The sequence below is a fragment of the Leishmania mexicana genome, chromosome 30, assembly GCF_000234665.1.
Source record: "Leishmania mexicana MHOM/GT/2001/U1103 complete genome, chromosome 30".
NCBI lineage: Eukaryota > Euglenozoa > Kinetoplastea > Trypanosomatida > Trypanosomatidae > Leishmania > Leishmania mexicana.
The window spans coordinates 373,941-399,307 of record NC_018334.1 but is presented as its reverse complement, the minus strand read 5'-3'; the positions used below and the strand labels follow the sequence as shown (position 1 = coordinate 399,307).

At 57.3% G+C, this 25,367-nt stretch overlaps 3 protein-coding genes across 3 annotated transcripts; all 3 read left to right on the top strand.

The window, feature by feature from the left end:
* Nucleotides 1-4,256: 4,256 nt before the first annotated feature.
* Nucleotides 4,257-6,974, top strand: LMXM_30_1030 (conserved hypothetical protein; the record flags this gene model as incomplete). The annotated part of the gene is made up of 1 exon (XM_003877571.1): nucleotides 4,257-6,974. The coding sequence occupies one exon, from the start codon at nucleotides 4,257-4,259 to the stop codon at nucleotides 6,972-6,974; it is 2,718 nt and encodes a 905-aa protein (XP_003877620.1).
* An 8,475-nt stretch (nucleotides 6,975-15,449) lies between these two features.
* Nucleotides 15,450-18,305, top strand: LMXM_30_1020 (conserved hypothetical protein; the record flags this gene model as incomplete). Its single annotated transcript, XM_003877570.1, has 1 exon — nucleotides 15,450-18,305. One exon carries the CDS (start codon nucleotides 15,450-15,452, stop codon nucleotides 18,303-18,305), a length of 2,856 nt encoding a protein of 951 aa, XP_003877619.1.
* A 4,396-nt stretch (nucleotides 18,306-22,701) lies between these two features.
* LMXM_30_1010 (conserved hypothetical protein) lies at nucleotides 22,702-24,960 on the top strand (the record flags this gene model as incomplete). The annotated part of the gene is made up of 1 exon (XM_003877569.1): nucleotides 22,702-24,960. One exon carries the CDS (start codon nucleotides 22,702-22,704, stop codon nucleotides 24,958-24,960), a length of 2,259 nt encoding a protein of 752 aa, XP_003877618.1.
* Between the last annotated feature and the right edge of the window lie 407 nt (nucleotides 24,961-25,367).

Genomic DNA, 25,367 nt, shown 5'->3' with positions numbered 1-25,367 from the left:
GCAGCACTACCGCTGCCCCTCGTTCTCCCTTTGCCGTTTGTGCCTCTTGTAGCTCATCACTCGTGTCGTTTTGTTTCCCGCCCCTTCGCGTTGATCTCCCCTCTCTCTCTCGTTGTTCCCTTTTTCCCCCGCCTTTTTTTGTTGTCGCTCTCTCGATCGCGTGTGCGCACTCCTCTCCGTGTGTGTGTTTGTGTGTGCGCTGAGGTTTGCCGGATATCTTCGTCTTTCTTCTCTCTTCTCCAGTAGCTTGTAGGATTCGCAGTGGCGTCGTGCGCGTTGTGTTTCTTTTTTTCGTTTCTCGAGAAGCCGTCGAACGCCAACGCGGACAACGCCACAGTATAGGATAGCAAAGAACAAGGACAAGCACACACGCGCGTAGTATTATTGGTATTATCTTGGTGCGTGTGAACTGACACACACACACACACACACACATACATCCCCCCTCCCACATCCCTTTCGTTTCTCCCTCTCTCGGTCTCTCTCTATTGTTTATCAGAGTCTTCCAGACATCTGACCAGCCGTTGTGCCGCTGCCGAGAAGCGCAAACACTTTCCTCGTGTGTCACCCCTCTCCCCTCCTCCCCCTGTACGTGTCTCGACCACCCGGAGAGAAAACGAGAAGACGAAAGAAAGTAAAAACATACACACAGGCGCAAGCGCAGCTCGACTTCAGCGCTTCTTTTTTTTTTTCGCCTGGACGTGTGCTCCGTTTCTGTTTTCTCTCTCTGTTTCCCTAGTGTGTGGCACCGACAAGGCATACCTATCTACAGTCCAGGTGCATCGCCGACAAAGTGCGCTCGCATATTTTCATTGTATTTGGGGTCTCTTGCTCTCCCCTCGCTGTTTCTATCTTTCATAGTTTCTGTTTGTAAGACCTCTTTTCTTCGCTTGGATTGCCCTTCTCAGCTTCGTCAACAGCGTACATCAACCGAGGCGCACAAGCAAGCACACACACACACACACACACACACAAAACGCTACGCCCACAACTGCCCGGCAAGGAGACGTGGCAGCCAAAGCTCGCCTCTCCGTCCTCAAACCTTTTCTCCCCCACAGCGTTCTGGCAGCGGAGCAGAACAGAACAGAACAGAGCAGTGTGTGTGTGTGTGTGTGCACTTTCCACAGGTTTGACTAGTTTTTATTGCCCTTGTTTTTTTTCTGTTGTTCTGCAGGTGTTTCGTTGGGTTCCCGCTTCGCTTGTTTCCTCTTTGTTTCGGATACTCGATTCCGCTAACAGTTGCCCCTCCCTCCTCCCTCCTTCCCCCTTCCACACACACACACACACACACACACACACACGACCACCACCAGCAGCAGCAGCAGCAGCACGAGAAAGAAAAGTCGTCTGCTGCTTCCGCCGCTTCTTTCTGTCTTTATTATTTTTATTTTTATTGTTTTAACCGACTGCGTTTTTTTGAGTGCGACGTTTTTCTCGGCGGAGATCACGCTTGCTCATTTTTTCTCTCTGGCCTCCTTTCCCAGGTTTGCCAATCGACTTCAATGCACATAGCTCTGTGTTCGTGGTTGTCTTTCCTTTTTTCACGCTGATCTATCACTGTGTTTCGGACTTGCGCGCTGTGCCGCTTTGTGCCTCTCTGTGCGTGTGCTGGTCTTTCTTTCTCACTCTCGTGCTTACCGTCTCGTGTGCTCTTCTTCTCTCTGCGGTTTGCGTCATACAGCCCCTCAAACGGAGGCGTGCCACTCGCAAGGCTGGCAGGCAAAAACACAAAGAGGTGCGTTCAGATCACCACACGTCGCTGCGCTTGGCAAGGGGGCGTGTAGCTGTTCCTTCTCGGAGTGCGGACCGTCTTTACATTTTCTTCAGGTGGCTTATCCTATCTGCCCCCCATCCCTTCCCCCAAACTTCTTTTTGTTCTGTGTGTGTATTACTGTTGTGGTCATTGCCGTGATTCACTTTCTTTGTGCGCTGTCGTCACTGAAAGCCCCCTCCTGTGCTTGCTTGCTGTTTTCCCCCTCCCTGACCTGTCGGCAGAACGTTTTTCCTTGTGTGTGGCTCTTCGCCGTTTAGAGCCCCTGCCTACTCCGGCTGCCTGCGTGGCATTCTTCCTCTCTCCTTGGTGACCTTGCAAGAGAGGAACGCAACTGTCCCTCCTCCTCCCCTTTCTCCTCCTCCAAAAAAGGCGAAAAAAAAGTCAGTAGAGGCAGATCGACACGGGAAGGGTCACATCGCATTGCGAAATACAGCCGAGCAAGCACGTCTAGAGACCGTTGCAGACTTTTTTTTTCTTCACCTCTACCTTCGCCGTTGCGTCCTCGGAGTGCTCCTCGTCTGTTGTGTTCCGCCACCATCTCCTCCCCCTTTCTTGGCGCTTGCCGTGATACCTTGTTTTCTGTGCCTTTTTGGGCTCTCCGTCTCCGTCTCCGTCTCCGTCTCTCTCTCTTCCTTCGTCCTTCTCTCGTGGCCGTGGAGGGGGGGGGGCTGAGGTGTCGCAGGCGCCCTTTTCGTCTTTTTTTCTCCTCCCCTCACACCCTCCTCAGCTTCTTCCTACACACACGCCCTCCCTGCTTTGTTCCCCGTTTGCTTACGTGTCTGTCTCTCTCTGTGTGTGTGTGTGTCGTTGTTTTCACCCGCGAGCCTCTCTTCCCATCCCGTTAGCTATATCTTTATCTATCGAGTTCCTCGCCCTGCCCCGCCCCCCCCACACACACACACACGACCTCCCCTTGGCTCGCTGCGTTGTTGCGTTCTTGTTTTTTGTTCTTCACAAATACCCCCACACACCCACTCCCACATACCCACCCCCTCCCTCTTCCCCCACATATATCTTAGCTGCATAGACTTACCCCTCGCTTCCGTTGGTTGATTGGCTGGCTGTTTTTTCTATTTTTTTTATTTTCGTACTCGCTTTTTTTGTCCCTCCTCCGGCTCCTCCGCCCCTTCGCTCGTCATTCGTCGATCGGCAGCGACCCGTTCTTTGTTGTGGTGTGTTGTTGCATCTCGACCATTCTGTGTGCTGGTTAGACCCCCTTCTTCACGTCGTTGGTGCCTCGACCTTGTGCTCGCATCTCTCTCTTTCTGTGCTTTTTTTTTGTTTCGTGGCTTCCTCACGTGTGTGTGTGTGTGTGCCATAGACACCTCCTCCCTTCCGATCCCCGCCACTCCTCTCCCCCTCTCACATACACCCACGCACACATCCCTCCGCTGAACCGAGCAGGCAACAGCAGCGGCGGCGTCTTTCTATCCGTAGCGGAAACCACCCACGTACGTTAACACGAGGGGAATTCTCGGAGCCGCGTCATAGCGTATACCATCGTGGCGCCTCTCTCCTCCGCTGCCTTTTCGCACTCTCTCCCTCTCTGTGCGTCGTTGTCTCTTACATACGCCCTGGCGCGCCTTTTTTTTGCTTTGGTGTTCCCCCCCTTTTCCAGGTTGTTGCTGTCGTCTCTAAGCCGCGCTCTCGGATTCTCGCGACATTCTTTCTCTCTGCCCGAGACAGACAGTGCACGTACGGCGGCCATTGACCACTCGGACGGTGGTGGCGGTCTCTTGTCGGTCGGGATTATCCCGGTTGGTGTTGGCGGCTTCGGTTGTTTCCCTTTCTTGGAGAGAAAAAGAAAAAAAAAACAGCAAAGGTGGGTTCGCTCGATACGTGCTTGTGCATTGGCGTATCGTTCTTCGTGTGACCATCACGAACTCCTTTCACTTGATCAGCCGTCTTTTCGCCACACCCCGCATCGTCACGACATCATACGCGCGTGGGTGCTGCCTCTCTCCTTCTGCAGGGTTTTCGTTTTGGTTTCTCGTACGTTTCTCTTGTTGCTGTTGCCGCCTTCCCTTCCATATCCCCTGTCGCCTGTTTTATTTTCCCTGGCGCTCGCACTTTCTTTTTCGTTGTTGTTCTGCGAAGAGGGAGGGTGCGCTGTTGTGCTTGTGCTGTCACTGTTCTTCTTCTCCGCCCCGCCTCACATCCATACATCTTCCCCCGCTCCCTTCTCTCCAACGTCTCCTCAGGCACGTATAACTCTGTCTATCCTTTACCCGCGGCTCTTGTAGATTCGGGCGTAGAGAGCAGCGCACACGTTTGTTTGTTTTCTGTTCTCTACCCTACGTTAGTGCCCTCCTCAGTGCTGGTCGTCATTCACCCGCTTGTTCTTTTTGCCTTCGTCGCGTGCACACGACGTTTTCCCGCGTAGGCATCCCGTTGGACTGCGTCACACGGGTACGTGTGCGTGACATCTTCCTCTTTCACGTGCTCTTGCGCACGCTCGGATAGAGCAACGCCTGTCTTCAGAATGACGTCGTACTTCAGCACTTCTCCGAACGCGAAGCCGGACGAGTTGGCTTCCTCCAGCGCTGTTGCACCTGCCACGTCTGACGTGGACGCTTATAGCTTCGAGGTCGTGGCAGGTGATTACGTACCGAGTGCACACATGGAAAGGAGCTACCGCCCCGGGCCCTACTCATCGAAGCCGCTCTACTCCGACTGCAACGCCGGCACGCGATTGCCACCGTTCCACCAGGCAGAGGGGTGGGCGCCGCTGGCAAGCGTGCAAGGAGTAAGCGGTGGGGCACTTGGCAGCCAAGGTCGCTGTCACATGTACGGTTTCTCTCCTGTGTCGGATGCCCCCAGCTACGACGTGGTGCCCCTGAATAACCACAGTCCGCCTCTGCCGCCGCCGCCGCCCATCAACACGGGCAAGGACGGTCTTCTGCACTCGCACAGCGATGGCGGCATGAACCCGTACACGTACCGCGGCCCAAACGCCGACTACACAAGCCGCAAGCAGAACCGGCTTCACCAGGACTTCAAGGCCCTCCCGAAGGAGGAACGCCAGCGCCTGGTGGAACGCGAGGCAGCGACGTCCGACTTGCTGGCCCGCACGGTGCACTTGCGCTTCTTGCCGTTGACGATGCTGCAGAGCGAGCTGGGGGCGATCTGCAGCGAGTGCGGCGAGTACCTGCGCGTCCGCATCTGCGGCAACTCAACGAACAACCAGAACTGGATTTACGGGTTTGTCGAGTTTGCCACCACCGCGGGTGCCGAGGCGATGATGCGGCGCAGCGGGATGGAGCTCAACAATGGACCGGGTCGCCCGCCGCTGCGACTCAAGTGCAACAGCGCGAAGCAGCCCATCGTTGACCGCGTCTTCCACGACGCTGACCCCACGACTGGCAGCCCGTGCATCTTCGGCCTCGGAAACTTCGCCAAGCGCACCCTCGGCGACGCCCTGGAGAGCTACTACAACCTCAAGGAGAAGGAGGCGCAGCAGCTGCAGGACCCACCGGCGACCCCGTTCTCCGCAAGTGTCTCTCCAGGCTTAACGGCAGCTGTGGTTAGGCAGCCAGTTCGGTTGAGCCCTCACGCGCGCGCCTTTCAGCCATCCTCATCGCCGCTTCTCGGTGCGGAGTACCTCCCTGGCGTGCATCGCGCCGCCCCTGGTTCTACGGCAGGCGCCTCCAATGGCGACCACTGGACCCCTCCTTCCCTTTCCCTTGCCGCTGAAGCACGCAGGGCCGACTCGGACGCCGCAAGCACGGACTCCGCAACGGGTATGGTCTCGACCGTCACGAAGCATCACACCACTGGCACGCCAGGTGCATTGACGTCCTCGGACACGCCGCCTTGCGTGACGCACTCACCGGACCAGGACTACTCCACTTTCAACACGGCAGTCTACAGCAGCGGTGCCGCCTCCCACGCGATCCCCGGGCACCCCGCGACCACCAACTCGGTAGCAGCGCGGCGTCGCGCATCCTCCGGCTCCAACGCCGCCGCGACACCGCTTGAGACGGTTGCCGCGGCACTCTCTGTGTCGTCAGACCGCGTCGGGAGCGTGTTGCCTGACTTTCTACTGCCTCCATCGAACGCGGCGGCGTTTCCCACGCACTCGGACTTGGCAGGCAACCAGCTGTCTCTGGCGCTACAGAACATGATGCTCGCTGGGTCTGCCACGGATGGTGACGAGGTGCTGGAGCGCGGACGAGAGCTGACGCTGCGGGCTATCGGCCAGGCGCACTGCTTCTTGAATTCGCAACAGGGCTTCTACGATGCCATGGGCACCCTCCGATCACTGGTGGAGCTGCTGGACTTTCACGCCGCGGTGACGGGTGGCGCTGGAGCGACGGGCTCCGGCGACCACACTGCGGAGCTTCCCCAACGCGCGACGCAGCTGCGCCTGCTCGCCAACCTTATGATGGCGCTGCTGTACATGATGAAGCGCAACCTCAGCGACGCCCTCCCGCACATCCACTCGGTGGTGATGAGCTGCAACGACATCCCCGTCGTGTGCCTCTGGAAAACGCAGCAGCAGCAGCAGGCGGTGCAGCAGTCTTCGCAGCAAAAGGCGAACGCTGGCAAGCCGGAAAGGCTCAATGACACGTATCGGTGGCAAGGGTTGGCGGTTGGCGATGACGTGTACGACAAGGCCGAGGAGGCAGGCGGCTACGGCTGCTTCGGAGCCCCGGCCAGCTTCCTGGAGGCCGTGCTGGAAAGCATGCGAGAGGAGGATAACGAGCACGAGGAAGAAGCCAAGAACGCTTCAGCGAGCAACAGCAATAACGGTGATACCGCGAGCACCTCGTCCGCTGAGGCGCAGGCGCTGCTTCGGCGTGACCAGAACTTCCATCGCTACGTGCTGAACGTGCTCGTCGCGATTGGCCTCTCGATGGAGGAGGTTCATCCTGTGATCACGCGCAGCGCGTACGCCTTGGCGGCCGGTCGTGGGCGTGACGTACTGGGTACGGCGTCTGCAGACCTGGACGAGTGCCTTGAGTCGACAGCGCCGAATCCGAACCTGTGCGATCGACTCTACGGCCCCGTGTCGAGCACCAACAACGGGAACGGCGGCAGCAACAGTGGTGGGAGAAGCAAGCGCGACATCACCTTCTTCCCGCGCGTCTTCTTCACGACGGCGGAGGCGATGCGCCAGGATGTCCTTCGCATGGTGGACACCGAGTTGTTTTGGCAGCGCTTGCCGCCGAAGCAGTGTGTGCAGTGCTACATCGAGTAGGGTGTTTGAAAGAAGCGCTAAGTGCCATTTAGATTAGGAAGAGGATCGACAGTGCTCGACAACCTCGTGGGGCCGGCGAGGGTGCCATTACTTCTCTTTTGTTTTTGAGCTGCTGCATCGTGCTTGTGTGCCTCGCGTGCCGCCGCCCTCCCCTCTATCCTGACTGTGTCTGCTGGATGCCTGTGTTGCTCTTGTCTTATGCCAAACGTGGTACGCTGGACCTTCTCCAGCGGCCTCATGCCAATACTGTTGTCTCTGCTCATGTGCATTGCGTACCGGTCGCGTCTCTCTCTCTCCACTGCTTCTTACATTACACACACACGCACATAGATAAATAGGGGCAGGCGAAAAGACCGCTTTTCCCGCGCGTATGTTCAACTGCTCGTCGGAGTCCTTCTCCGTCGGCGTCCCATCTCGCCTCGTGGCTTCGTGTGTGCCGGTGTGCCATTCCGATCCCCATTTCTCTCTCTGTCTCTGCCCTTGTCTGAGTGAGCAACTGTAGCGAGTTGCTTCGGTGCCTTTTTCTGTCTCGGTGGGGTACTTGTATTCCTCGGTTTTAGAGTTGGCACTCCACTTCCTCTCCGGTCCTTCTGTCGGTCTACTGTTCGTTCCTGACCCTCCTCTATTTTTTTTTACACACACACACACACTGTCTCTGACACCATCACTCTTTGAATGTAGCCCAGAGCGGTGATGCGGTATATATATATATATATATATATGTGTCCCTGCGTGTAGTAGCATCCGTTTTTTTCCGTATATTTCCATCGTATTTCTCTCGTGTGGTTCTCTAGCACTTCGTAACATACTCCCCTTCCTCCCTCCTTCACACGTTTGGTCGAGTAGGAAACTAGCAGTGCCGTTTGCGTTATTATTATTATCTTGTTTTTGACCTTCCCCCGTCTGTCACTCTCTCCTTGTCTGTGTCTGTGTGTGTGATGGATGTCTTCTCGAGGTGCCGTTGCGTGATGGCGTTCATTGGTCACCAGGACTATACATTTTGGTGCCTGGAAGGGATCATCATCAACAAAAAGCGCACCAGCATTTTCGCTGCCCTTTCTGGATAGCAGGCGTCAAGGTATGAGGGTCATTGCGGCCAATGCTTCGGCTATGCCTTGTGCTTTTCGTTTGTGCGAGCTGTTTCTGATTCTCCCGCATTGGTTCTCTCTCCCGCTGCCCGCCTCGTTACAGTCCTTTCGCGCGGTCTGTAGTGTGCGCGTTGTGTGCGGGTCGCGCTTCGCGTGTTTGGTCTGGTCTCCTCCTGTCTTCCCTGCACGTTTATCGTGCCTCGTTGCCATCGCCGACGTCACTTTCGCCTGCACTCCCCCCCACCCACCCCGCCCCATCTTTTTTTATCTCTCCTAGACCCGTTGTCACATGGGCATATCCTCACCTGTGTATGTATGAGTGTCCCGTCCTCCCCCTCCCGTCCTTTCTGGCGCCGTAGATCGATTTCGTGGAGCTGTTTGCTTTCCAAACATTTGTACTGCATATGCTGAGTGGCTATCGCGTCGGAGCGCGCGTGCGGCATTGTACGCGTCAAAACGAAAAAAACAACTCACGCACGCCGTCGTGTGCGGTTTTCCGGCCCGCTTCTTCACGTTTTTTTTTTCCGTTCATTTCCATGTCTGCCTCACCGTTTATTTCTTCCCCCCTTTCACATGGTCGATTTCGCGTCGTTGTTTTGCGGATTGTCAGAGTTTTATTTTCTCGATGCGGTCCACATGCGTGTGTGAGCTTTGTTTTTCATTCACACCTTTTCGTCTGTTCACATGTCTCTCTCTCTTGGGGTGCTGCATCTCCTCTCCTGTTTTTCATTTCTTTGCTTTACACCGCCCCCGCCCCCCATCATCCATCACCTCACCCCTCCGCCCGGACGTCGTCCGCCCAACCCCCCGCTCCCCTCCCCCTGATCTTTTTCTTCGTTTGAGCTGTTCCCTTGAGTGTTTCCGTAGATTCGCTCGTCCTCTTCTTCTTGCGGCTGTTGTCCCCCTTTCATCGGTGCTTATTGTGTCCGTCTCTCCGTTTGGTGTGCAATCCTTAACATCCTCCATCTGTTTCTCTTGTTCGTTGCGCTTCGCCTTTTATTCGCATCGCTCTCGCCCTCCTTCTCCGCACGCTGCTCTCTGTCTCACCTTAATTTTGTGTGCTTGTGTGTGCGTGTGTGTGTGTGGGGGGGGGGTGATTCGCCTTTCTGCTTCCATGCGCCGGCAGCTCTTCACATTCGAGCCGCTCACACGGGGCGTCGTCCCGTCGCTAGACAAGCGGTGGAAAAGGCAAAGAAAAAGGGCGTAAAAGGAGTGGGTGTGTGGGGCAGCTTCGCATGGCCTGCGTGCGCCTGTCCCGCTCCTGCTCCGCACATTCGTATCCGATTTCCCGTGCGTCTCGACTTGTGCGGGTTTTGAGGTGAGGAGACGATCACCAGCCCTCCCTCCCCCTCCCTCCCTCTCCTCCCGACCCGTCTGTCACACCCCTTCCTCCATGTGGATACAGCAGGGGTGCTGTGACGCATCTCATTTTTGTTCTTCCTGTGATTGTTGTTGTTGTGGTGGTGGTGGTGGTGGTGGTGGTGGTGGCTCCTTTCTTGTGCTTTTTTTTGTGTTTTTTTTTGTTTTTGAGTGCGTCGTTCCCCACGCATGTTCGCGGATCTGTGGGGATGCTAAGGCTGCCATAGACAGCAATCTCGCGTATTGTCGCACAGGCAGTGCTGCTACAAACACTTTTCGCATGTATGGACCGATCACGCATCCATTGCTCAACGAGTCGAAGACCCTCTCTGCGACGCAATAAGTACACCACAAGGGCTAGCTGTTTCTTTGGTGTAGCAGTGGCGCAAAATCAGGAAAGAAAAAAAGAAAACTGGAGAGGTGGAGACAGGAGCGTGGCCGTCCATATTGTCTCGTTGGGCAGGCTCTGTGCGTGTGTTCGCTCGACATGGTCATGAACACGCACATCTTCCATCCCTATGGGACTCGATGAGTATGGCGCTCTTGCTGGGAGTCTTCCTCAGTAAGTTCCCTCGTAAAAGGGAGGATGGAGCGGAGCTCTTTTTACTCCTTCGAAGCGAGCGCTTTTTTTAGCACACGTGCCGACTTCCTCCCTCACCCGTCGACGTCGTCGTCTTCGCTTCTGTTCCGTTTTTTTTATTGCTTGTTCGGCGTTGTCTCACGTATATGTGAATTGGGAGGATGCGATGGCACCCTTCACAGATCTCTTCGCCGTATCTCCTTCCGTATATAGGTTGTTTCGTGTCTGTGCGTGCCTTTTGTGTCATCGATGTTCGTTCATCGGGTCGATTTTTTTGTGCCCCTTCCGTGCGTGCTCTTGTGCACGCGTGCCACTCTGTGACGTGTGTGTGTGCGAGTGTATGGGCGTGGTACGCAATCCCTATGACACCCATTCTTAACCTCGAGGGTGCCCCACGCACGCTCCCTACTCATACGTGAGCTTCCTCGAGCGTTTGTTTTTTAGGTTTCTTCTCTTTCCTACATTGGCCGTGGCTGAGCAGCCCTCGTGTTGGTGCCTGATGAGGTGTGTAGCGATGAGGCAGCAGGTGCCACACCCGCGTTGTGTGCGGCGCTTCATTTGTAAGGGAATGGTGTGTGTGGTGGCGGTGTGTGTGTGAGAAAGTTGCACTCACTTGCACATATATATATGTGCTCTGTGTTCTCGTCATGCGACCTTTCACATGCTTCTCTCTGCGACCTCCCTCTTTGCTTTTGGATAACGAACTTCGCTCTCCTTTTCTCTGCCTTTTCCTCCTCGTCACTGTTGTCTTCACATTGCATTGCGACGCCTTCTTTGTGTATGTGTCTGTGTGCCTTGCTTCAGTGCCTTCTATTTTTCTGCCCCGCCCCTCCTCCTCCTCCCCCATACTGTATGGGTCGCGCGTACGTCTTTTCACCTGCCCCTCCCGAGTATGTCTGCGCGTCTAACTTGGTGTGTGTGTGTGTGCGGGGGGGGCACGAACGGCGTCATCAATCCACGATCTCTTTTTTTCTCACACACAGCTCCTGCGTGCAGTGTGATGCGACCGCGAAGGGCACGCCGGATGGGCTGACCGTCCTCCCTTTGCTGCATCGTAACTTCCTGGTCTTCGGTGTCTCTATTTTTACCGTTTTGGTTCCTCCTGTTTCTCGTATGTTTTTATTCGCATACTCTCTTGCTTTCTATGCTGGCGCGCACGTCGCTCTTTCACTGTGTCGATGCGTGTGCCGCGGGTCACCATCGTTGTGACTCTACCGCTCTTTCTCTCGCAGACACACAGGACCCTCTCTTTTTTGTGTGTGCTTAGCGGATAAAGGCTCCCCTGATGACGGCGGTGCAGAGGGCGCACCTCCCTGCGTGGTATCCCAGGCTCCAGTGCACCCTCGGCCCCCTTACTCTGTACGTGGGAGGAAGCCAAGCAGTCCTCCTCCCCTCCCTATCCCTCTGCCAAATGCTGAGCCACTCCTGGTGGTGGCAGGGTCACGCACCTACCTACGCAGGGAGATGTCAGCGCGATGTATCGCTGCTGATGTCAGCAGTCAGGTCCTGGACGGTGCGATGCGTGGGGGGGGGACCTGCGACAGTGGACAGGCTTGTGCCATCTGTGTGATGGGCAGGGTGTGTCAACTCGACTCGAACGCATCCCACGCGGCCCTCACACGGCGTGCTGGTGGAGAAAGTCTGCGCCATGCCGGGCTGGACGCACCAGGTAGCGACCGGCACGACAGGGAGCGGCTGCGGAACGGGGTGGGTGGGTAGTGTATGAGACAGAGGCCGTGTTCAAAAGACTGGGTCAGCGCACTGCTGTAATGCGTGCGCCGGCAAGGGCTCTGCACTATACGATGAGGAGCTGTCACAGGGCGAGTGGGGTAGGAGCATGGCGTTCGAGTCATGTTCTGTGTGGCAGCGACTGACCGCGTGGGAGCAGAGGATAGGTAATGGCGCACCGTTACCTTTGCCCTTGTCCGTTTTCCTACACCGTCTCCGTCACAACGGCTTGATTTTCTGCCGCGTTGTGTCGCTGATCTTTTTTTTCGCTCGTGCGCGTGTGTATGTGTGTGGATGGTGGTGGTGGTGCATCTGCCGGCCCTTCCACTGACCCTGACACACGTCTGCCTCGAACGAACAACAGACAGACGTAGGTAAATCTTATATATTATATGTATACATTATATATATTATCTATATATAATATATTACATACGTTATGTGTTTTGTATGGCTTTTTTTTTCTTGTATGGATTCTACCTCTTTTTTTTCTCGGTCGTTTGCCGGGTGCATCTGCACATGCCTGGAGGCGCTTCGCAGCAGCAATCGGCTCTTGGAAATTGTCTTTTTTTTCATGTCCGCAACCCTTGCCGCATCTTCACCGCGCCATTTTGTCACACGCGGCACTCCGTCTCACGTGTCTAACGTGGGATTCGGTGGAGGCACAGAACGTTGCAGCATCTGCGTTGCTGGTGCGGCGCACGGTGCTGCTGACTGACGACGAGGGAAGGGACCGCGCACTATGCGAGGCATTTCTTTTAGGCTCTTCGTTTCGATCTCGCTGGCGCCATCGCGAAGGTGTTCTGGTCTATATCTGGGCTTCCCGTGCGTGCATATGTGGTTGCTATTCGGCGAGTTTTGCTGTTTCATTGTGTGCTCTCTTTTGTTTTTCGCTGTGTCTGGTACCACGCTGGAGAAAGGTGTGGGCGTCCATGTCAGGCATTGAATGCCCGGTATCTATATATCTACAGACACACATATATATATAGAGAGTGAGAGCAACGCCACACAGCCGAAGAAAAACGGGTCTCGCTTGCTCCGCTTTCGCGCTGCGTATCTTTTCTGTTCCTTTTTTTTTCTTTGTGGTGGAGGGAGGGCGGGAGGAGGCGGCGGAGGGGGGGGGTACACGCCAACTGCTGCCCCTCCTCCTCCTCCTCCTCCTCCCCTTATCATGAGTGACTCTCAAAACAGTCAGAGAGACAGCGCCTGTATACATACACAAACAATAACAAGAAAAAAAGCCATCGAAACTTCAGAACGACGTTTCTCAGGCATGCCAAGCGACACGACACGCATGCACTCGCTGAGGAGGAAAGCGGTGCTTGACACGAAGGCAATCTGCCTTCATCCTGGTAACTCAACGCTCACTTGCTCCCTCTCTCCCCCTTTTCCCGTTTTGCTTTTCCATGTCACTCGCTCGTGGACCATGTGTGCCTGCTCACTTGTACGCGAGCACCTCCAGTCGCACTCAGATGCGCCGCTGATGATGCGTCTGACCTTCGAGTAGGCTACTCCGTGCCTCCCCTGAGGACGCCGGCCACGGCGTGGTGGCATGGGGGCCGAGCGCCTGCTCTGTGGGGACGCCAGGCAGCCTGCGACCTGGCCTTGGGCGCTGGCTGCGGACAGCTGGTGCGGCGGCCAGGGCTGCGCTGGCGCTGCGCCGGTGACGCTGGCGGTCGTGGCTGCGTCGCGCCTGTGGCGGCCCACGCGGGCAGGCCCTCGAGGCACGCCTCCGTCCCTTCCCGAGGCAGCGACGCCGTGGTGGACCAGGCCCCATGATGCGAGAATTCGAGTACTGCGCGCGCATTGCTTCAGCGGTGGTGGGCATGATGTATCTTGTTCACACAAGGCATGGGGAGGCCAAGGGTGCGAAGAGATGCATGCAAATGAGCGGCGAAGTGCATGTCTGCGACATGTGCGGTATCCCCTGTATCTGGGCGGGTGGGCTCATCGGAGCGGGGGGAGGGCAGATGCCGGAGGCGTGCCGAGGCCACCCCCGTAGTATAGGATCCAGTCCTCCAATGTCGAACATGGAGACTCTCGAAGCCGCACTATGTGGTGCTGTGGATCGAGGCGGCTGATGTTTGTCCCTCGACTCTCACGGATGACTGTGTCGGGAGCCACCAGGCTTGTTTCTCTCTTTTCTTTCGAGTGCTCTTCGCATGCCCCCTTCCATCCCCTTCTGTCGGAAGCGCTGCGCTGCGTCGCCATGGGCTTCTGTCAAAGCTGCTTCCGCGGGATGACGTACCGGACACCTATGGTGAAACCGCAGTAACACGAACACAAAGAAATACCGACCTCTATGCGGCGGAGGCGTTTGCCTGTGGTTCGTGGCCCAACGGACATAGATGCTTCTCCTCCTGGTTTCGTGTGCCGCATGAAGAAAGATGTGCGAACAGCCGCTCCTCTCTCCAAACGAAAAGAGAAAGGGGTCTCTGCTCACCGCTGCGCTGGCGTGTTTAGGGTTTTGCGTGCGCGCTCCCGTGACCTCAGGATCCGGTGACCTGCACGCCGTCCTTCGCTCGCACATGGCTCTTCTTCTCCTACCCCCTCTCCTCCTCCTGTGAATGTTCCTCATCTCTCCGCCACGCCATCGTTTCCGGCCATCCACGCTTCTCTGTGTGTTTCTCCGCGCTTCACGCTTCACTGCAGAACGCGTATGCTAGCCACCTCACTCTCGTTGGCCCTTCCACTTGCTAGCACGTTCGCTTCGCACGCTTGTCGGCGTTCTCCGTTGTGCCTGGACGGCGGTACATTCGCCCCCTCCACTTTTTTTCGTTTTTTTTTCGCGTCTGGACGGACCCTTTAGCCGGGCCTGTGGGTTGTCTTGGTGTTGTCGGACGTCCGTTTCGAAAAGCATGCGGGCGGTCGGAGACGCTGCTGAGGGTTATACGCGCGCACACACACATACATACCCATACCCATACACCTGTACATCTCTCATCTGTCTGTCGAGCGACTCACTTGGGCATTTCACACGGAAAAGCAAATAAGTTTTCGTTCTCTGCTCTTCCTCTCTTCGTGTTTGGGTCTCCGTGACTGTCAAACGTGAGGTCGCGTGGAGGGGAGAGAGTGCAAGGCGGGTGGGGTAGGGGAGATGGGCTAAAGGGTGGCCTTTTCGTCTGTCACTCTTGCCTGTGCGCTCTTCTTTTTTTTCGTTGTCGCTGCTTTCGTGTTTCTCGTCTTTCGCGGCACCTTCGGCCCCGCGGGAGGCAGCACGCAGCGAGTACGGTGGCAGAAGATCGCATAGAGGAAGTCGGGCTGCCCGGTGCAGGTGGCACCTCTCCGTGGTGCCGCTGCGCGTAGCTGTTCATTAGCGCTCGCAGGTGTAGGCGCTGCGGTACTTCGCGTCCTCGGCGCTTTTGTTTCTTCCTTTTCACGCCGTTGTTGTTTTTTATTGTCTTTTTGTGGTGTCTTCGCTCAGTCTCTCTCTCTTACAGTCTGCCTGCTTGCCTGCCTGCCTGCCGGTGCGTGTCTTCCAGGTGCTGCTTTTCGTTTTCGTGCCGCCGAGGGCTCGCGGGGTCGCGTCGACGGATATCGTCGTCCTTGCAAGTATCGCCGACGTATTGCGGAGCACGGACGCGGGGTGGATAGCGTCCCTGCTCCGCTTCCCAGAACTGCAGTGGTCGATAAGGCTACATAGGTCCTTCACGTTTACTGTGAATCGCGGGTCGCTGGTCATTGCTGCCACCGTCATTGTCGTCGTTGTCTCACGATCCGATGGGCTTCTTTACAATGCTCTCTGGCGGCGTTGTGAAGGCTGTGGAGGGGAAGGGTGCGCAAGCGCACCGTGAGCGAAGGAGGAGGACAGTCTCGAGCACCCAAGCAGACGGCGATCGCTCGCCTCCGAAAGTGGTGCTGTGCACACAGATCCAGCGGGTGTCTGCCATGAATGCGCAGTGCAAGGAGGAGCCAAAGCGGTCGCGGCTCCACAGTGTCGCGGCGCCGGCGAAGCGGGGTCAACTCTCTCTCTGGAGTCGACTGCTATGTCGGCCGGAGGTTTACGACCCGTACGTGGAGGCAGCCCCGCTGACACATCTGCTCGATGTGAACGAACCTCATGTCGTGGTGGGGGATGTAGAGCAGGCAGACGGGCAGAGTCAGGAACACGCGGCAGGGTGCACGGGTAGCGAAGGGGATGTGCCGCAGGGGCGATACTCCGTGCGTGCCTCCAGCGGAGAGGGGCGTTGTGCCCGCACCCCACTATCAAAGGACGACCACGAGCACCTTGATGATCCTGAGGACTCCGTGATGTCATGCTGCATGGTGAACACTAGCAGTGATGTAGAGGAGTTCGAGGATGAGGAGGTGCAGAGCGATGTTGCAGAGTCCAACGCAGGAGAGGCTCTGCTGCATCCGCCAGTATTTCACGTCTTTGACACACGGCGGTGCCAGGTGCGCACGCCGACTCTGCTGTGGAGCCCGACCTTGGGCGATAACTTCAGCGTTACAGCACCGCTTGCAGGCTGCAGCAGCGCTCCTCTAACGGAGACGACGGAAAGCGGCGCCGCATCGTCGCGTGGGTCAGGGCCCTCCACGGAGCGGCGGCTCATCTCACGGGAGGAGCTGACAAAGAAGCGTCTGCAGAGGCGTCAGCAACTGAAGGAGACAGCGAAGCGTAACCGCGAGTACAAAGAGGCGTGGGCGGTACTCGTTGCCTCTGCGGGGCCGCACGCAAGCAGTTGTGAGACAGACGAGACGTGCAGGCAAGCAGACGTGCACAATGCGAAAGAAAGAGGCTCGCCGAGTACTGCCGCCGCTACTGCTGCAGCCACCCCTGCTGTGGTTTCCTCGTGTCTGACCAATGAGGCTCTCGAGTCCTTGCGCGAAGGCACGCAGCCGCTGTCCTATGATCTACCCGAGACGCTCCTCGCAAGACTGGGCCACTATACACAATTGCCCAAGAAGGTGAAGGGCGGCGCTGAGGAGGCGGCAGCGCTTGCGGAGGACAACGACCGCTCTGTGAGTTGCTCCAGTCGCTCTAGCAACGGCAGCAGTCAGATCGTGCTTGACGACGAGCATGTGAGTGTGGAGACGGGACTTCCGCTCATGTACGGCTCCATCTTGAGATGCCGGGACTCCGCCTCAAAGGCGAGGGACGTCAGCGGCGAAGCTGCAGCCTCTCGCACTGACCGGAAGGCGACCGCGGTGCGAGGTGGAAGCCAGCACATTCCGGCTGGAAAGTACTTGCTTGGGTCTCGGGCCTATGTTGAGCGTGTGCTCTTTGCGCAGCGCCGCCAGCAGGAGTGTGCGCTGTTTGCTCTCATCACAGAGGCTCATCGCCAGGCGCGCGAGGCCCATCGCCGTCTTGCGCAGCTCTACTACTATTACATCATCCCCATTCTGGCTCAGTACAGCACGAAGGACGAGATCAGAGGGTTGGAGCGGTCGGTGCTGCAGTGCGGCTCTGGTGCGCTGCGCCTGTACCACTCGGAGTTCTGCCGCACTGTAGTGTACAACCGAAGCGAGTTGCAGTCGAGCGCTTCTGGCGGTACTTCAGACTCCGTTGCCTGCTATTTCCAAGTGCAGCCGGTCGACTACCAGCTGGCCGAGTACCGCTTCGAGAACGTGTGGCGAGAGCTGTTTACGGACGTAAAGGCATACCTTGGCATGCAAGCCTGCGATGATGACGGATTTTCTACGTTGCCGACACTTTCGGAGCTGGAGGACGGCGCTGTTGCCTCGGGCGGCACTACTTCCGCTGTCCACGGGTCCGTGTGCGTTGCGGCGACGGTGCTCCACTCCATGGAGTTGTTTGAGCGGCAGCGGCACACTCACAGCGCTGCGCGCGACGCGGAGGAGTGGCTGGCTTGGTACTACTATTACTTCACTCCTCACCTGCAGCGCGCCGACTCTGCCGAGGAACGCGCGGTGATCCAGCGGAGTTTGCTCCCCTCACCGCCATCACCGTCATCAACATCGGTAGGTCAAACGGAGCCGACATACGGCGACGGGTGCTGGCAGATCCACGGCAATGATCCGGAGCCGCTGCAGCCACACCCACTGGAGAACGAATACCTTCCGTTGCGCTGGGCGCTGGCGTGCAACACAGCACAGAGGGAAAAGGTGCTGAACTACCGCCGAGGCCTGAAACTGAGGGCGATCGAAAAACCCAGCAAGCAGCGATCAGTTGCCGTGGGCGACAGCGCTGCTGCTAGGGCTGTCGATTGCATCGGCACGTCCAGCGGAACTGAGTCCGCGCCCGCGACGACCGTCAACACTGTCAAAGCAACCCGTGAGACGGACGGCGCCAACGTGATGACTGCATCTTCCGAATGCCACCTGCTGAAACACGTGCCAGAAAGTGTCGACTTGGTCGGCAGCGCGCACAAGATGGCGGCAAGCTGTCTACTCGGAAAAGACGTGGAAACGGACGTTGAGGACGCCAGTCTACGAAAGCCGTCGGTACACCCTTTTTCAGACGGTTTGATGCGCAGGCGGAACCATGGCGCCGCGGAAGTAGGTGGCGTGGACTCAGAGGATACGGAGGACGACGATGGTGCCATCCCTGTTGGTACGCACCACACTGTGAACGTTGGCTGCTTCGGCCTTTCCTTTTTTTCTATCTTTGATTAAACAAGACGATCTATTTGAACGCACACGCACACAAAGAGAAGCGCCCAACAGTCCACGCTCACTGCACTCGAGTCCCGCGGGCACTTCGTCACGATATGCGTGTTGACGTGCGTGATTTGTTTTCTCGCTCCGCGCTACCCCGCATGCGTACAACTATAGGTATATGTGTAGGCATGTATTCATATGTATAGTTCTCTATATCCATGTACGTGTGTGCGCGCGCGTGTGCGTGTGTGTGTGTGTAGCTCTCTTGTGCGTACGTGTTGCGATGTTGCTGAGGTACGTCGTTTTTCTTGTCTTCGGTCTCTTCTTCATATCACCACCCCCTCCCCCTTTTCGGTTGTCTGCTGCGGTTTCATCCGCTCACCTGCCCACCCACTTCTTCCTCCTCCTTTGTTCTCCGCCCCCCTCCCCCCACACGGCTGCTGTCTTCCGATTCTCTGCTTTGAATCCTCTTTCTTTTTTTGGTTTGTTGTTTTCTGTTCTTCTCTTGTCAGGCTCGCGTGTATCTCCGGCTCGTTGCTTCTCCGCCGCCTCGCGTGCCCTTCCGTTTGCTTTCATGTTGGTGCGTGTCTGCCTGTGCCTGTGCGCCTGTGCGTGTGTTGCCGTTTTCTTTTTTGTTTTCGCCTAATCATGGGGTACGGCAAAGATACGGTCAAAATGTAAAGCAAGCTCTCTCTCTTTCCTCTGTTTCTGTTGCAGGTGTTTCGCCTTTTCGTGGTGGCACCGTCCCACTCCTCCTCCTGCCGGGGTTTGCGTGCGTGGGGGGGGGCGGGACATGTGTCATGGCGCGTGTGCGTGCGTAATGTGCGCTTGCCCTGTAAGCGCCCACACGTTTCTCCGTAAAAAAAAGAGGCAAAATATATTTTCATGTCGACCTCATTCGTTTCCTGTGGGCAACCGTTTCTTAAATTTGTAACTGCACTTTCACACGTTCGACGTTCACCCTCCCCTCCCCCGAACGTTTCGCGCTGTTTCTCTTCATGGTCTGCGCGGAGCGTCTATATGTGTGCGTCTTGTTGGGTGTTTCGTACTTGACCTCGGGATAGGCTGCATCCTCATACGCACACACACACACAGACAGACACATCGCCCTTCTTGTTGCCCGGGTGTCAATCCTTGTCAAGGTGTCGCCGTGCGTGCTAGTGCCGGTGCAGAGGGGCGGGTGCCGTGGTAGCTCCGTGTGTGTGCACTCCCCCTCTTGTTTCATGTTCCCAGTCATGCCGCCCCCCCTTCCTCCCTCCCCGTGAGCCACGCGCTGGGGAGCACACCGAAACGAAAGCCGTACAATCAAGTGCTGCGTGGCGTCACGTATAACATCTTTTTCTCCCGATTTCCTTCTGCGGCACATTCAGCGATGACACGCGCTCACGTCATCTCTGTTTTATTTTTATGTCTTCGTTGCTGCGCTCCCTGATGGCGAAGAGATACACCTCCCTGCGTGGTATCCCAGGCTCCAGTGCACCCTCGGCCCCCTTACTCTGTACGTGGGAGGAAGCCAAGCAGTCCTCCACCCCTCCCTATCACTCTGCCAAATGCTGAGCCACTCCTGGTGGTGGCAGGGTCACGCGCCTACCTACGCAGGGAGATGTCAGCGCGATGTATCGCTGCTGATGTCAGCGGTCAGGTCCTGGATAATGCGATGCGTGGGAGGGGCCTGCGACAGTGGACAGGCTTGTGCCATCTGTGTGATGGGCAGGGTGTGTCAACTCGACTCGAACGCATCCCACGCGGCCCTCACACGGCCTGCTGGTGGAGAAAGTCTGCGCCATGCCGGGCTGGACGCACCAGGTAGCGACCAGCACGACAGGGAGCGGCTGTGAGACGACCTGCATAGAGGTTGGGATGGGTACTGCTTGAGGCCGAAGCCATGCTCTCAGGTGACTGAGTAGGCACATTATTGTAACGCGCTCCTGCCTCTGCTCTGCACTACAGGATGAGGGCCTGTCACGGACGGGAGAGGGGTGGGGTGGCGTTCAGGTTATGTATGGCAGAGATGTGGACACGTCGAGAGGAAACGGTTAGTGGGCTGGAGCAGGTAAGCGTTTAGCAGATTGCAAAAAGGGAGGCAACTGCGAGCTGTCAGTGGTGGTGGTTGTCGGGGGGGGGTTCGGGGGCGCGGTAAGCATCTTCTGGCGCCACCCAGCTCATGCACGCACGAGTATCATTCACGCACGCGTCCTCCTGCATGTGGTGGTCTTGTTGTGTGACAGGTCGTTGTGGGAGAACGGGGCGTTTCCCTGTTCACGTATGCGTGTCTTGGTTCTCTGTCTAGCCTCGCTGTCTTTCTCTGTCTCTCTCTGTGCGTACAAGGCGAAGGAAGAAGCGAAGAGGCTGTCTCTACATATTTGTTGTCGTGTGAGCTCTCGTTGAGCAAAGAGACCAACACTTCCCCCCCCCACCCCCACCTGTGTCGTTGATCTGCTGTACTCCGAACTGGCCGATTTGCGGAACACTTTCCTTCCCGTTCTCGGGGCCGCCAGCTCCGTACTGCCTAACGAAGCGTTTCTCCTCGCTTCGTGTGTGTGCTCGTTTTTTTTGTTTATAGTGCCGTGCTACACACCGTTTGGGCGGTGCGCGAGTCTGACGACGCCCCTGTGCGCGCGCTGATGTCGCCATCTTTTTTTTTTCTGCTTACCTTTCAAGCGAGTAGACGCGCCGTTTGGTGTTGTCTGTTTCATTCACGCGGCCTACAGCCAAGAGGCACATGTGTATGGGCATGGCAGAGACGCACTTACACCCACACACCCACACACACACCACACACACAAGACAAATATGGGCACGCAGTGGCGCGTGAGTGTGACACAGCTGAAGGGAAGCCCAAGGAAACGCTGATGTGTGGACGGTGTGTGAAGAGAGCTGCGACACACACGTGCTTCTTGAGCCTTCTGTGAGCGCTTCTCTCGTGTCGCTCTTTTTCCCTTTTCTGCTTCGCCGGCTGTATCATCTGAGGCGATGATAGAAGGAAAGTGTGGACGACCGAGTAGAAAACTGGTGAAGGATATGTAACACGACAGAAAAACGAATGCTGATTCACCATGCAACACGATTGCTGTTCAGAGTGCGAGTACGCACACGGACACGCGTCCTCGCACATGGAGGGGAGGGACCCTCTCTGTCGCGATGTGCACCTGTGTGTTGATAGTGACCGCTTGCGCATCGACTTGCGGTTATTTCTTTCGCATGGAAATCACGACAACGAAAAGGTTTTCTCTTCTTGTGCGACTCGTGTGTGTGCGCGTGTTTGTGTGCGGTCCTCTCTGGCTTATCATTGCGCGTTTGGTGTCCGACACGCGAGCATCAATTAACATCTTCATCGTCACGGCGTTGGGCTGGCATGTTTCGCGTGCAGCGCTCCGCTTACATCTTTTGTTTTAGCTTCTATTGAATGCCTGCGAGCAGCGAACTTTTTGTTTTTCTTGTTCGCTGTCGTGGTGGTGGTGATGTGTGTATGTGTGTGGGTTAAACGCGGTCAGCCCGTATCAGCGTCCCTTTTCTCCCCTTCCCCCGCCACCTCGGCCCCCCTCTGCCGGTTGTTCTTGTGCCCAACTTCGACGTTCATCGCTTTTCTTTTTTTTCGGTGTGGGTGGGTGCCTTTTATCTCTTCACATTTGTTTCGTTCTTTATGCTTTTTTGTGCTTCCTGCTGCGTTGTTCATGCCCTCGGTGCTGAAGACATCAGCGTAGGCCTGACGCGAGTCGCTGCGGACGCTCTCCATCACTCTCGCATCACTGCCGCGTGGGCGCTTGGGTAATGATCATCTTTTTATTTTCCTTTTTTTTGTAAAGGCGGCGGGGTGGAGGAACGCGCGCAGGCGAGCATTGTTCCTGTACCGGAGTCAGCGTTGGATCTTGTCGTCACGCATATTGCGCGTACGTATGCTCCCAACACACCCCGGGCTTTCCTTATTTGGGATGTCTCGCAATCTCCTCCACGTCAAATGCCCGCTGCGTCGCGTTCTGTAGAGTGGCGTCAGCCTCGATCGTAGGTACTGTGATCCGAGACGAGGGCGGCTGACGAGAAACGGTACGGGGCGGGGCATTCCGCCCCGTAGAAGTGGTGACTGAGAAGAAGGAGATGGGGGCACCGGACAGCTGGAAAGCGGTACTCCTGCACTCCGTGGCGGTCTCGTTCTCCTGCCTCGGCTTTTTATCTCCCTCTCGAGGACATCTTTGGCGTGTCTTCCCCATCAACTCGGTATATCTTACCGTCTGTCATCTCGCTCTTTTCTGCCCCCCCCCCTCCCCCCGTTCTTTGCACCTTTCTCACGGGCCCGACACCGGTGTGCGCACCTACCGCCCTCCACCTTCACTGGGCTGCACTTGCAGCGCACATATTCGCCCGCACCGACACGTGCACACGCCCCTGTGGTACCACCTGCTGTATCTCTGCAATGGACACGCGAGGCCTCCGTCATTTGAAGAGCTACCTCGGCAAGGAGGGAGAGCATCTGGCCAGGGCAAAGCGAGCCAGCGATGTCGTTCCCGTCCTTGCTGCCCGGCAGGCGGCGGCAGCGGCAGCAGCTCGCGCGAAAGCTGCCGACTTGACGGCTGTTTCGAAGAAGGCTCTGGCACCGCTCTCGCCCTCCGTCATGCAGTACCTGGAAGGCCGTCTCTCCAGTGGAGCGACGCATAAGCTGTCTCGCACCCAGATGACTCTGACGGCTGCCCTCGCAGCGCCGGGCTCTCCCTCTATGCGGTGTCGCGCGGAGGGTTCGGAGAATGGCGCGACCGCCATAGCGGTTACTCGCGCGAAGGTGGCTGACATGGCTGCGGCGGTGGACACGCTTGCAGTGTCGGCGCTGGAGCTCACCGCACGCCGCGCTGCCGAGGACAAGGAGGCACGTAGAACTACCGCAGAGAGCTCCTCCCTCTTTGTGCTGGTCGACACCAGCAGCGAGGCCGCTGAAGTTGCAGGGCAGCTAGAGGAGCGCTACGGGCTAACTCTCCTCTTGCTTACGGACGACAAGATCTGCCGCCACCCGACTTTCCCGTCCCCTCCCAGTGGTGCTGGCGCAAGTAGGTTAAGGGGCACCACCTCAAAGACGCCGGCGGCGGAACGGCGCAAGACGAAGTCGAGCTCGCTGAAGGTCGACGAGGTGGCACCGAAGGACGAGGTCACGGAGAGTACTCCGGCGTTAGCGGGTGCGGTGGTCGTGGTGGTGGCGACGCCTGGAGCGTTCCTCGCCGTCGACCGCCGCAGCGCTATTTGGAAGTTCATTGGCAGCTGCGCCCTTTTGCTCCGTCGTGCGCCTACGCACACCGACTCTCTGCTGCACACGCTTAAGGGCATCAAAGGAGCATCATCTTCCCCGACCACGGCCACACCACACGCGCTCAACGCGCAGCGGTGGGACTGCCTCCACCACGTCCCGGCATTTGCTGTTCTGGCGGCAGAGCAGGAATGGCTGACGGAGCCGGAGCTGGACCTGCTGACAACGCTGCGTGTAGAACGCAGTCTGGGCAGCGGTGTGGATGGGGTGAGTAAGTCCTCCGACGCCTCCGTCTCCAGCGTTGTTGCGGCTCTTCGATCACCAGTGACGGTTCACTACGCCGTGGCGCAGGGGGCGCATCGCTTTCAGTTTCTCTTTGGCCTGCTGAAGGGCCTGGCGCCGCACCGCGGCATCGTCGTACACGTCGCCACGCGCGAGTGCGTCGCCTTCCTCTACGACACTCTCTACTCCTTGCTGGGTGAGCTGCCGTCATACGTGCAGCTGCTGAGCGACTACGAGGGGGCGAGCGCGTACACCAACATGCACACCACTGCGGACCGCCAGCGGCTCTGCGTCGCCTTTGACTCAACGGTCGAGTCGGGGAAAAATGGCAAGACGGCGGCGGTGCTCCTGTCCTGCCATGGACTTGTCCCACAGCGCGGCTCTACCTTCCTGCAGTACGACATCATTCCCGACCTCCTCAACTACAACGAATTCATAGCGGAGGTACTGTCGCCCGGCGCAGTTGCGGCTGACGCGGGCAATGACGCGGGAGGCACCGCGCCGTCTGCAGCAGCCGAAGTGGTGGTGCGGCGGGAGAGGACGGCTCGCCAGCGCAAGCGCAGTACGTCTCCTACCCCAGCTCCCGTGGTAGCGCGGAGGGTCAGCGCGGAGGCTATGAACACCACTGAAGCTGAAGAGGCTTCCTTGGGAAGCAAGGCGACGAGCCCTGCAGCGGTGAACTACACACATATTCTGCTTCTCTTTCGTCCGAACGAAGTTGCTGGGGCGCTGCGTCACCTGCGCCGAGACGGGGCCAGCCGCTACCGACTCGAATTTCGCGATCTCGGCACTCGGGCCAGTGGTCGCTATTTTCTCATCGGCGAAAAGCTCAAGTCCATGAACAAGAAGCTTTTTCTTGTCCAGAACGCAGCCTACTACGCCTACAAGGCCACCATGCGCACCTACAGCACTATTGGGCCGCGCGATGTGTACGACGAGACGAAGGTGAACCTGGAGAAGGTTGCGGAGGAGTTCGGTTACACGGAGCTGCCGCTGCTCGACCTTCGCCTGAAAGACACGGTTTTTCGCCCCAAGGAGGACTATTACCGCGCTGCTCGGCAGAAGCAGGATGCGGAACGCCGTGCCTACAAGACGTTTGCGCAGAGGAACATCATTGGTGAGTCCCCAGAAGAGCACGTCGCTGACGATGTTGTGTAATGCATGCGGCTGCCTTCTCGAATGTGTCCGTGACGGTGTAGTGCTGCGGTGCGTGCGGACGTGGCGGTGATGCTGATGTTGCCGTTGAGCGGGTGGCGACGACTCGTGAACTGCCCACTTAAAACTAAGAACCACGGCGAATAACGAAGCGGAAGGAGAAACCGACTTTTAGGCGCCGGTGCCACCGGTATCGCACAAGCGCGCTCAGGCACACACGCGATGCGGCGTCGTCTCCGTGCTGCTTGAAGCGTGACTTTACCGGATCATGTGCCGCGTCATTTTTTTGTAAAGGGGCCTGGGCTCCATCTGTTTCTGCACTCAAGTATGCGTAGTCTAACCCCACGCGTGGGTGGGAGCTCGATGCGTTGATTCCACCTCGATGATATGCTTAGTCGATGGACGGCTTT